Source organism: Lactuca saligna, chromosome 4 (genome assembly GCF_052625555.1).
Source record: "Lactuca saligna cultivar CGN05327 chromosome 4, ASM5262555v1, whole genome shotgun sequence".
In the NCBI taxonomy this organism is placed as follows: domain Eukaryota; kingdom Viridiplantae; phylum Streptophyta; class Magnoliopsida; order Asterales; family Asteraceae; genus Lactuca; species Lactuca saligna.
This window is the reverse complement of record NC_136420.1, coordinates 11,123,090-11,136,797: the sequence shown is the minus strand read 5'-3', so window position 1 is coordinate 11,136,797 and position 13,708 is coordinate 11,123,090. Positions and strand designations below refer to the sequence as shown.

General features: G+C 35.7%; 1 protein-coding gene across 1 annotated transcript; it reads left to right on the top strand.

The window, feature by feature from the left end:
• The first annotated feature begins 406 nt into the window (after positions 1-406).
• On the top strand, positions 407-3,006 carry LOC145039278 (uncharacterized). The gene is made up of 4 exons (XM_078987350.1): positions 407-1,576; positions 1,652-2,118; positions 2,201-2,918; positions 2,977-3,006. The coding sequence occupies exons 1-4, from the start codon at positions 407-409 to the stop codon at positions 3,004-3,006; spliced, it is 2,385 nt and encodes a 794-aa protein (XP_078843476.1).
• Positions 3,007-13,708: the final 10,702 nt, after the last annotated feature.

Sequence of the window (13,708 nt, the reverse complement as noted above, 5' to 3'; positions counted from 1 at the left end):
CTTCCATTGTAATTTTAATTTTTTATAAGACACGTATGGTTGGTTTCAAGTTGATACCAAAAACTCTATCTGGTTCCGTCAGCAAAAACACTCATAAATTTATGTGGGGAAAACTACAATAAAGTCCCTAAGTATTGCCCGTATAATCGATTTAGCCCTTATATATATATATATATATATATATATATATTTTTGCAATTTAGTCCTAAATACCTGTAAACGTAATCAAAACGAGATATTTAATAGGTTAGCCGGTATCCCACCTTACGTGTACAAGTGAGTTTTACCCTTCCATTTCCACTGCATTCGACGTCTGGTAAATCGATTGAGAGAAAAAGATAGGGTTTTTACAGAGTGATACACGAAAGAAGTAAGGTTTTACTGAGAGAAACGAAGGTAAAACCCAATGGTTGTCGAATCAGAAGAAGTTCGCCATGAGTCATCTGAAGAATACGACTCTGAAGAATACGAAGATGATGACGAGGTGCTCGATACTGAGCACATAGATGTGGAACTGGAAGAAGATGATTTCAAGACACAGGGTAAAGAGAGATGCAAGGATGCTTTCCTTAACTTCAGTTCTGATTATGAAGATAATGAAGCCGATGAAGACAATGACTTAGTTGATGAAGATGAAGAAGGGTTTGGTTCAGAAGAGGAAATCGATGACACAGCAGGGGCTAATGATCTTGATTTGGGAGATGCGGTTGGTGCAGGCTTCCCCATTCACGACCCATCAGTTAAGTGGAATAAGATGAAGCCCCTTCTTGGTGAAAGGTATGAATCACCACATCAGTTGCAACAATGTCTCACTAATTATGCTATTAAGTTAGGGTATAACATTAAATTTGCGAAGTGTGACACTGTGAGATTAACTGCCAAATGTGGTTCTAAGATGAAGTCTCAACCCTGCCCATTCAGAGTTCATGCTTCCTGGATGACTCAAGAAAGGTCTTTTCAGATTAAAACCTTAGTCGATGAGCACAAATGTGTTAGAAATTTCAATATTTCAAATTTACTAAGTCCCAGATGGCTAGCAAGACACTTTTTGAAGGAGTTGATAATGAAACCTAACTTGAAGTGTAAGGAGATGCAATCAATAATTAGGACCAAATTTCATTGTGGTGTATCTTGGTCTAAGGCTTACAGAACAAGGTGTAGAGCAATGACCATTATAGATGGTAAAATTACAGAACATTATGCTAGGGTGTGGGACTATTGCCATGAGTTACTAAGGTCAAATCCTGGTAGCACTGTCCAAGTTGGTGTCACTGTAAATCCAGATCAAACAACATACTTTCACAGGATGTATTTGTGTTTTAAAGCAATCAAGGAAGGTTGGAAAATAGGGTGCCGTAGGGTAATTGGTCTAGATGGATCTTTCTTGAAAGGGACATGTAAAGGAGAATTACTCACAGCAATAGGGAGGGATGCAAACAACCAAGTTTATCCAATTGCTTGGGCAGTTGTTGACATTGAAAACAAAGCTAATTGGAAATGGTTTTTGGAACTGCTCACAGAGGATCTTAATCTGCTAGATGGAGGAGGGTTTACTGTAATTTCTGATCAACATAAGGTTTGTAATTTCTTTGCATATTTATGATTTTTCCTTAACATCATCTTATATGTTTATGTATTCATTAAATTGTAGGGATTGCTTGAAGCAACCAAAGAAGTCCTACCAAATGTGGAGCATAGACAGTGTGCAAGACACATATATGCTAACTTTAGGAAGACCTATTCTGGAGTGGAGTTCAAGAATATGTTCTGGGCAGCTTCCTTATCAACTGTAGAGAGTGAATTTCTCAGGAAAATGGATGATATAAAAGAGGTTAATCCAAATGCTTATGAACATTTGATCGCAAGAGATCCTCACACATGGTGCAGGGCATTTTTTAGGACTGATGTAGCATGTGAGGCAGTTGAAAATGGCATTGCAGAGTGCTTCAACGCCATCATATTGGATGCTAGAAAGAAACCCCTTCTAGCAATGTTTGAAGAAATTAGGTTGTACATGATGGATAGGTTCTACCATATGTTACAAAAGGCAGAAAAGTGGGAATCAGTGGTTTGTCCAGCTGCTATCAAAAAAATGAACAAGTTTGGAGAGGATTTGAGGTTTGTCTTAGCATTTTTATTGTTCCTTGTTATCATTATTCTAATTTCATTGTTATGATTTCATTTAGTAATGCCATTGTAGGAATTGGAATGTGAATCCAAGTGGACCATCTATTTTTGAAGCCAGGAATGGATTAGAAGGGTACGTGGTTAACTTACAAAGCAGAGTGTGCAGCTGTAGGCTTTGGGATATCTCAGGAATTCCATGTGTACATGCACAGTGTGCAATATTATTCACTGGACAAGATCCTGTTCATTTCATAAGTGAGTGGTTTCATGTGGACAGGTTCAAGGCCATATATGCAAACAATATACTACCTGTGAATGGTAGAAATTTATGGCCTAGAACATCATACATAAAGCCTCTACCCCCTTTAGCTAGAAGAATGCCAGGGAGACCAACTCTGAAAAGAAAGAGGCATGCCACTGAATCTCAAGACAAATACTCCCAAAATAAGATGAAGGTTACAGGAAAAGGAAGGACTGTCCAATGCAAAAATTGTCTTCAAAGGGGTCATAACAAGGCATCCTGTAAGAATCCCAAGGTCACACCAGAACCCAAACCCAAGAAAAAAATGGGTAGACCAAGATTGGATCCTGATATCAGTCATTGGACTAGAGGTGGTGTAAGAGGTGGTGTCAGAGGTAGTAGAGGTGGTGCAAGGGGTAGTAGAGGTGGTAGAGGGGGTAACAGAGGTGGTGCAGTGGGTAACACAGGTGATGTAGTGGCTAACAGAGGTGGTAGGGGTATTCAACTGAAGAAATTAAAAATATTTATGGAAGGTGGTGGAGTGGCTGAAGTTGAAGGTAGTGGAGTGGCTGAAGTTGAGGATGACACTATTCCTGAAAAATATTTAGTCCATTTATGGAAGGCAATGCAAGATTTGAAACTATCAGGGTATTCAACTGAAGAAATTAAAAAGTCACTTAGTCTGACAGATTCACATATGAAACAACTCAATGATTACAATGACACTATTGAACAAGTTCTTCCTATGTCTATGGTAAACCCTCTATATTACCTTAATGTTTACATTCGTTTATGTTATTAATTGCTTGATGTTTTATAGGAAGAGGAGTATCCACCTCAGACAGAGACACAAGATGGGGATGAAGAAAATATCCCTGAGACACAACCAGAAAGTGAGGAAGAAGAAGAAGGCATTAATGACACCCATGAATTACCAGTACACCTTAGGATTGTGAAAAAAAGAAGGCCCTCTGAGAGGATTGTTAAAACCAAGCTGAAGAAGATGGGATGTGTTGGGACTTCTTCAAATTCACCATTGGAGTTGGATTAGGGTGTTAGGGTGTTAAGGGTAGTAAGGGTATTTTGGTACATCTTTTGTGAATGCTACTTTTGTGCATCTTTTGTGAATGCTACTTTTGTATATCTTTTGTGAATGCCCTTAAATTACTGATAACCATATTTTGTACATCTTTTGTAAACACATTGAAACATTCTGAATGCCCTTAACATGGTTGGTAATGACATATTGGAGTTTGTTGTTTAATTATTTTAGCCACATTGAAACATTGTGAATGCCCTTAATATGGTTATATTTGTCAAGTGTACACCATTTATGCAAACCAAGAAGAGCACCAGCAACACCTCTGTAGTAAGATCTTGTTATTGATCTAAATGATTCTTGACCATCCTAACAAATATATAAAGAAAAAAGAAGAGATTTTTTTTAAGATTTCTTTTTATAATAAATGTAACAAGAGAATAAGGTATAGAAGAAAAGAAGGAGACAAACTGTGTCCCAGATTTGGAGCTTTATTGGTTTGTTGTCAATGGTGATCATTTTAGTCCCAAATTCAACACCAATTGTTAAATCATGGTTATATTTGTCTAGTGTACACCATTTATGCAAACCATAATAACATATTGCCATTTCATTAACCGAAACATTACATGATCCACAACAACATTTATCTATTACATCATGATGATAACAAACCAAAAGATTACATCATCCCTACCATACCATAATACCCTACAACTTACACTAAACTAACCATACATCATCCCTACAATGAAACAAACAAAACAAACCATCATCCACTTGCAGAATCCAAATTCATTACTAGGCACATGTGTATTGTCACACATTGCAATTTGATTATCAGGTTCAAGAGCATTCGCAGGGGCAATAGGGACATCAACATTCACAGGGGCAATAGGGCCATCAACAGGTATTTCACCTTCATTAACAGGGTTATTAAAAGGAATAGCTACACCCCCATTAGCAACAGCTCCTAACTCATACATTCTTTCTTTATACCACTTATTCAATAGTGGTGGGTCAATCCAACGAAAATACCCACAGTCCTTCTCTTCATCCTACATAACATAGCAAGATGCATGTTTTTAACATAGAAAAATGGGAAATTTAGAGGATTAGAAGAATTTGAGTGAGTTTTGAAGATTCTATACCATGTAATTTGGGCAACCAAAAAACCTCCGACCTGGATTCTTCGAGTCCATGATGTCCACATTCCAACCGTATCTCCACAATAGCACGTTCTGATGTTGGTGCTTGACGAACTCGACATCGATTTCCTGTTGCCAATTTGCCCTAATCGTTCGCTCCTTTGACTGGAGATTGAAGAAGACGAGCTCGATTCAATGATTTAGCCCTTTTAAATGGCACGTAGGATGTTATTTCACATGATGACTTCCACGTAAGCTGCCACATCAGTTAGATACCGGCTAACCTATTAAATATCTCGTTTTGATTACGTTTACAGGTATTTAGGACTAAATTGCAAAAAATATATATATAAGGGCTAAATCGATTATACGGGCAATACTTAGGGACTTTATTGTAGTTTTCCCAATTTATGTGTGTGTTTTTTGTATATTTAATTCGCTTATTTTCACATGTTTAATATATATATATATATATATATATATATATATATATATATATATATATATATATATATATATATATATAATATCAAAGATATTAGGGATATTAGAGATTTTAATTCAAACCGAAAACTCAACCTACAAGATAAGCATGCTAATGTTTATACTCATTTATTTAAATCCAAATACAATGATATCAATATGTACACATTTAAGTGTTTTACATAATATTGATAACCTTAAACAATCTCGTTCATTAATATAAAAGTTTATTGGATCAAAACGATCTTTTTTATAATTTACGCAATCAAACCCGTCAATTGTCACATATACATAATACACGTTTAACTAAACGATATCGATTAAATATGAAGTGTTGTTTCAATATAAAAATAGAATTCTTATGAGTTCATTATTAGCTTGAAATGAGATCAAAATTCAAATAAGTGTAAATAGTAATAGAATAAAATAAATCTTTAATTGTGTATTGAAAAACATAATTATTCTTAAACAAAATACAAAACATCCAAATAAAATGTACAACTCTCATTAAAAGAAAATATCTTTGTATCACACTCATGTGTGTAGTATGCTCATGAAAAATCTTGGCACGCAACGCCTTTGTGTGCGAATTAGCTATCATGAGTTTGTCACGACGTACTGTAACGCCCGTAGATCCGGGCTAGTCAATTTAGAGACGATAAACATCAAAAATGACTTTTTATGGAAGATTATTTAGAAGTATTAATCTTAACTAAGTTGTAGTATATGTCACAAGGTTTCCGTGCATATAAAGAACGCCAAAATCCGAGTTATAACGAAGAAGTTATGACCTGTCGAAGTTTCGCGATAGAACCGACACGACCTAGCGTGACCCAGCGCGATGTAAATAGTGAATTTAAGGTAGATAGATATCTATCCTTAGTGATCTAAATGAGAATTGAAGATCTCATCAATAGTAGTGCAACGACGGAAAGACGGATGGAATCGGAGTTCAGATGAAGGAGTTATGAATTTCGAACGGAGTTTTCCTGTCCCGGCCTACTAAAAATAATATATAAGTAATATACTTATAATATATTAAAAATAAATTCAAAATTAGCCAATGGAGTCTAAACGAGAGTTGTAGAGCATAATCTCACCTTCGCAGCGATATAAAGAACGTCGAAAACGGAGTTCGTATGCGAAAGTTATGAATTTCTGAAGTTCGGGGCGCGAAACCCCAAAACTGTCAGAGACCACGACGTGGCAAGCAGTGCCACGACGTGGCAAGTGTCCTGACACCTCCGGGAGGCCCCCAGATGCAACTTGGGATGACGCATGCAGTGACGATCAAGCCCACAACGTGGCAAAAGGATCCCACGATGTGGCAAGGGCCAAATTTGCCCTATAAATAGATTTGAAGGGCCAGCCGACTATGGTTGCTCCATCCCTTCTCTCCCACTCCCGATACACCCTCTAAGCCCTATTTTAACCCCCTGAAGCCTCGGTATCAACCCCGAGACCCGAAGCAAGTCCCGAAGCCCGAAGATCCCGAGAAGAAAAGAGTTTCCGAGCCGAAGCTCTGCCCGCGAGAAACTAGGTGTGTGAAGTGATCCCGGTTTCACCGAAGAATACTACTTCTGCAAGTCGTAGTGCTGTCCGATCATCTTCTGATCAAGTGAGTGTATACTACCTTTCATAAACACGATAATAATACAAGTATGGTTTGAGTGTATTAAGTTTATTGTTGTTTATATATGTGAGTGTGTAGTTACTTTCTTCTAACGCATAATTATGAAGTATTTTATACGAAATACGTGTTATGTGTATATATATTGTGGTTTATATGTGTGAGTGTGCGGTTACTCTCTTCTAAACACATAAATATAAAGCATTAGCTATGAAATACGTGTTATGTGTTATATATTAATTGTCTATATGGTATGGGCTTGGAATTGATGTTTTTATATGGTTGTTAAATGATTTAAACTATATATGTAATTTATATCTACAAATATGTTGGGTAGAACATGGGTAGATGAAATAGTTGATGTGTGTTGAACGAATGTGATAAGAGAAAGGTGAGGATATGATGGTGATGATAATTAGGTGATGAGAAACAGGTGATGATGATTAGGTGATGAGAAATAGGTGATGATAGAAAGGTGATGATAATTAGGTAATGATAAATAGGTGATGTGAGATGAGAGGAGATACCATAACCTTGACCGGCGATGTGGAAATTTGGTGATGTAGTCATCTACCAGAGTATAGATGGCGACCACGGACTATTCTAGATGACCCCGTGGAAACACCAGCAGGCTCATAACCTGTAGGTGATGAATTACGAGTCCAGGCGATGTTGTGGCTACGTATTCATGCGATGATACTCTAACCCTTACTATGAATTACGAGTCCAGGAGATGTTGTGGCTATGTATTCATGCGATGATAGTCTAACCCTTATTATGACTTACTAGTCCAGGCGATGTTGTGACTACGTATTCATGCGATGATCCTTAGGAAAAAGTCCTTAGGAACAATCATACAAGGAAATGTGATGTAAGGAGATGAGAGGTAAATATGATGTAGGAGATGACCCTTAGGATAATTCCTTAGGGAAGATACTTAAGAAATAAATGGAGATAACGGGGATGGGTAATTGGGTTGATTGTTTGATGATTGAATATAATAATTATATTATTGTGGGTTGAAAACCCTATATGCTCACCAGGATCCCAAGCCTGACCCACTCAGTTTTCTTTTCATTACAGGTAATGGCACAAGGGTATAAGTTGGTGGACTTGATGAGAGATTTTGGATTATAGATCAGTAGTTGAATAACTATTGTAAGGTCTATTTTATATTGTTTATGCTTTTGGTCTGTATCGAACATGACATCCCAAGGTTTTATTATTTAATGAAAATACATTCTCTTTGAGAAATGTTTTGATGAATTTTATCATATTTTATTTTGGGAACAAATTCCGCAACTCTTTTAATCAAAAGATTACTCTGATTTTATAAAACAAAACAAATCGGTCTTTTCTGGCCGTGAAATTGGGGATGTCACAGTAAGTGGGTTAGATCTGATCCCACATCGGCTGGGAAGGAGAACTAAGTATTCCTTATAAGGGGTGTGGATACCTTCTCTATCACAACGCGTTTTAAAGCCGTGAGGGCAGCAGATCCCATAAGAACTCTACAGTTAAGCGTGCTCGGGCGGGAGTAGTACCAGGATGGGTGACCTCCTGGGAAGTCCTCGTGCCGAGTGGCCCAAAGCGGACAATATTGTGATACGTGTCAGAGGGGGATGTTATAAATGGTATCAGAGCCAGGGCACGGGTCGATGTGTTCGACGGGGACGTCGAACCCTATAATGGGGGGTGAAAGTGGGTTAGATCTGATCCCACATCGGCTGGTAGGAGAACTAAGTATTCCTTATAAGGGGTGTGGATACCTTCTCTATCACAGCGCGTTTTAAAGCCGTGAGGGCAGCAGATCCCATAAGAACTCTGCAGTTAAGCGTGCTCGGGCGGGAGTAGTACCAGGATGGGTGACCCCCTAGGAAGTCCTCGTGCTGAGTGGCCCAAAGAGGACAATATTGTGATACGTGCCAGAGGGGGATATTATACGTACTCTATAAATATTTGTCAATTTCACGCTCTTTATTTAACAACTCGAAACTTAATGTAAGTATGTATTAACATTGTAGAACTTTTATTGTTGTTGGAATATAACATTGTTCACTTAGTGTCACAATATAACTTTAGTGGTCTTTCAACATCTATAATGTGCTACCCTGCGATAAATTTCACAACCATATTTCATGATTTGATGCCTTAAATCATGCTACAAATTTTACCTTTTTAGTGGGAAAAGTTAATTATTAAAGTTTTCATATCACTCTTTCATGAAATAGCTCCTACTACTAAATGGAAAATGTGTATCACTCTTTCATGAGATGGCTCCTACTAATAAAAGGAAAATGTAGTCGGATGTGTAGTGATAATTGTCTTGGCATCCAACAAGAATATCATAATACTTAATGATTTCCATATATCAATATATAGTCTCTTGTCCTTTGTAGATATATTAAAACCCTTTTGGAAGCTTTCTAATGGTACATACATGGGTTGCGCCAATGTGATGTTGAGCATTGAAGATGGTATTGCTCCGTCAAGAAGGGAAGTTGTGCCATTGAGGAGATGTGCCATCATGGACCATCCTGGGGTAACAAACACCTGATTTGGGAAGACAACCTCATCTACAAATTTGAAGTTAGGATAAACGATCGTGTTTGGTTCAAGATAATGAGAACCCTTTTCCTTCATGATTTTGTCAAATTTCTCAGTATCCTCGTACACTTGATCAACAACAACTCAACGGATGGTTGTCTCTTTCGGAATATCATCATTATCTTCTTCACTATCAGTCTGACTATCTTCAACAGTCACATGGTCAGGATCATGAACTTTCAAAGTCGAAGATTGGTCAGTGTCAATTTTAACCGAAGAATTATTGCATTTTTCTTTACCCTTCGCTAAAAAAGTGACAATAATGACAGATAACTGAGAACAGTCAACAATTTCCACTGTCTCAATTTCACTCATATCATTAGAATCATCTTCGATATCAGCAAAATTGTTTTGAGAGTCAAATGTCGAATTCTTAGTTCTTTTCAAAATTTTGATTTGTTTGTTTTTAGTCAAGGTCTCATTTACAATTTCAACTAATTCATTTGCATCCAAACATTCATCAATTTTCACTATACCATATGCATAAGAATCATTTAGGACTTTGTAATATTCTGATATTTTCTTTTCACAATCATAGGAAGTCGAATCTATTTTCTCCATTTCGAAAGCTAAAAAGGGTAAAAGTTTCCTATGATGTTCTTTGCTAATATCCAATGAATGATGTAAATCAGTTAATTTTGCATACAACTTCTTAGCAGTGTTACAATAAATGTTTCATTGTTTATGCAAATCTTTATTATCAAATCTTAGACTGTCTTTATCACACATTACATGCGTCAATTGTAAGTCTAACTTATCTATTAAGATTTCTTAATCTTCAAAATCCTCTGTGTCTCTAGCAGTTGAATAATTGTCTTTTTAGCATCATTACTAGCAGAGTTAAGCAAATCATTAACATAAGTAATTGCATCATCAAACTCAGATAAAATCGAAGTGTAAGCATTAGAAGGAATGTTAAAGGATTGTAAAAGAGAACGTACCTGTGAATTCATGGATGACTTGTGAGTTGATGTCGAAAAAAAGCATTTCCCAGTGACTTTCTCTTCCTCCTCTTCCGCATACTTTGCGAACATAGCCCAATGTGTTGGGTTTCACATTTTTCATCATCAGAACCTGATGACCAGATTTGGTAGGTTCCTTCTTCGTCATCCATACCCTTGGCCACAAGTGAAATCCCCTTCGCTTTTGCTCTTACCTCCTCCAATCGTTCCACATAATATGCTTCATCTTTGACCCAGTTCTTATTTTCATCCTTTTTTCGCAACATGCAATCGTTAGCCATATGATTCACTCCATTACAGTAATGGCACTCGAATCCAGAGTCCTGTAAGCTTTTTCTCTATTTTCACATCTTCAGACTTGATCTCCTTCTTCTATACTTTCTTCTCTTCACTCACTGACTTTCCAGCAAAACTTCCTTTCGCATCACTTGTCGAGACTTCACATTAAAATGCTTTTTTTAAACTTCTTTACTCGGTTTTTGAGTAAAAAGCTACAACTTCATCATCAAAGTTGACGATCAGGCCTTCATCTTCTGAATTCTCCTTCTCAACTATTTCTTTTTCAACTTCTCTTCCAGCAACTTTCGAAACAGGAGCACGTGGACCACCAAGACTAATATTTGATTCCTCATCAATTTCGTTCACTTCGGATTCATGTGCTTTTAACACATTGTAAAGATCATTCAAAAAGAAATAATCAAAACTTTGATGTGTCTTTATCATAAGGATAACATTTCTCCATTCTTTTCGAATACCCATGATAAAAGTGAGATTGAACTCCATTCTTGACCTTATTACACCATATTTGTTACACTTGAAGATGAGCTCATTCAGACGATCATAATACGAATCAATTGATTCTCCTTCCTTCTGCTTAAACCCTTCTAACTCCAACAAACATTGTTTGACTAAACTGATCTTAGTTTTCTCGCTTCCTTGATATTTCTCCTTTAGTGTATCCCAAATCTCCTTTGAAGTTTTACAGTTGCTCACACAATTGTATACGATTGGTGGAAGGGCACCATGAAGTTCTCGCATACATTTCTTTTCGTTTTTCAACAACTTCTCAGCGTGTTTTGTGACATTTTGATTATTAGAAGAAGTTCCAATATTTTGAACAATAGGAGGAGGATGAACATTACCGATTATGCATTTCCAGAGCCCCTCATCAATTCCATTCAGATAGTCCTCTAAATGATCAGCCCATTGATCGTAGAACTCAGGAATTAACATTGGCATCTTAGTCGAAGAACCAAGAAGATGAGAGTAGAGTAAGATGTCTTGGTGTTCATGTTAAAATTCACCATTGTTGTATAGAAGGTTTTTGAAGAAAGCTTCAAAAATTGGGATCTAACAATGAAATTTATCAGAAATTGACAACGATTGCTCGATTTGAACAATAAAACACGGAATCGAATCAAAACAGAAGATCTACAAAGATTTTCCGATTCAAAAGAGCAGAAAATTCTGAATCTGGAACAAGATTCAAAATACTTTTGAAATATAAAGAAAATCAGATCAAGAACCGTATGATTCTTGCTTTGATACCTAATGTAGTTGTGATTTTAATCGAGTATGAAAAATACGAGATCAGAGTTATGTAACAATGATGAATACAAGATCTAAATAAAGCCAGTTTGGCTTGATTAAGCTTTCTGAAGTACAGAGAGAATATTTAGGGAATACAATGTGAACAATGAAGCTTCACCTTAACTCTAGTACACATCATATATATATATATATATATATATATATATATATATATATATATATATATATATATATATATATATATATATAGGAATCAAGAAAGCATACAAAAAATATAAGGGACTAATAAACTTAAGTTTCGAAACATAATGCCCTTATAATAAACAACGTACAAAAAAGTTTTAACACAAAAGCTTACTAAGACACATTTCGACATCTCACAATCCTTTCGAACTCAACAGTTTTCTTTGTAAGAACATTTTTCTTAGTGAAAAACTATCTTTGTGATAATAATTGTTCTTTTGTTCTTTTTGCTTCTCTTTGTCTTTATACTTAGTTGTATCCGAATAAACGAACCTTCAAAAATATATGAATAATGAATAGAGAAAATGAAAATATAGTTTTTTCATATACAACTAGGAATGGTATCCATGCTTTGCATGGATTGGGAAGGATTTTTTTTTCCAGCAATTACTTCATCCGTAAAGCAAATATTATGTGCATGAGCAGTTTAAAATCACCCCTTAATAGCAAGGAACTTTCATTTTTGTATCATTTGTTTTTTTCCAACCAGAAACAACAATTTAAATTGTAGTGATAAATTGAATGTTTCAATGTTCTTCTACACCTAAGAAAATAGAAGTACTTAGGAGATGTATATGTTATTTGCTCCAGGTTTTCCCTCCGTTTCAGGAGTAGTTTCATTATCGTCTTTGCTTTCATTTTTGCAACTTGAGAATATATGCTCATAGTTCTTAACACACGTCCCCACACCAAGTTCTGCAAAATATCAACTGAAGTGATTAAAGCTTTATACTTTTTTGACCATTTAAGAAAATAAAATTCCCAGCTATCTATTTTTGGAAAAGTTGAAATACATAAGACTCTTAAGTCTCACCATCTTACTGATTTAGCTATTGAACTATTATTTCTATTATGATTATTCTTATAATAACCCAATGACTAAATTCATAAAATGATGAAATCACAAGAGTTTTTTTTATTTTTCCCAAAAATCTTTTATGATATATAGTAAAACTTGCTCTTACCAAAAGGACCAATAGGAAGCTTGATAACAATGTAAAAGAAGTTTTAACCATCAGTTGGTTTTGTATGTTTCATAATGCAGTTTTTTAGGAATCAAAGACAAATGGCTAACAATTATTTATTTCTCATCACCATATTATGGAAGTGTGCTACTATTAATGTGCACATCTTTTCTCACAATGGTCGCTTAAGTGGGCAGTTTCCTAAGAGAATAGAAATTTTTTCAATGTGTTGGATATGTATAAGATTTTGATGCTGTCATGCCGATATCAATTACAATTGCTTCTATAAAAAGATTGAGTGGATTAGTAGCTTTAGTGTAAAAAATATCCAAGTGTAATGCCCTATTCTTTTTTTTTCCGTCATATTTATTTATTTATTATCATTGCCTTTTAAAAAAAATGGGGTTTAGCGAATTTTATGGTATTAGAAGGCTAAGTGAAATAAATAATAAATATTAAAATACAAACTTAATAGATTTTGATATTTAACATTGATAATAAATAAAGTAAAACAATAATTAGTAAGTACAAGTTAAGCATATAAGTAGAGGGTTTAAATTGTAATTATGAAGAAATCATTTTTAAGGAGTTATTCCATCTAGGGTAGATTTTGTCATAAGGCTAAACCCGAGGGACCATAACTGCCGGATTGTGGTTCTGCATTTTCTTCCTCCCCTGCTACCCGACATGATCTGCTGCCCTTCTCTTTTTC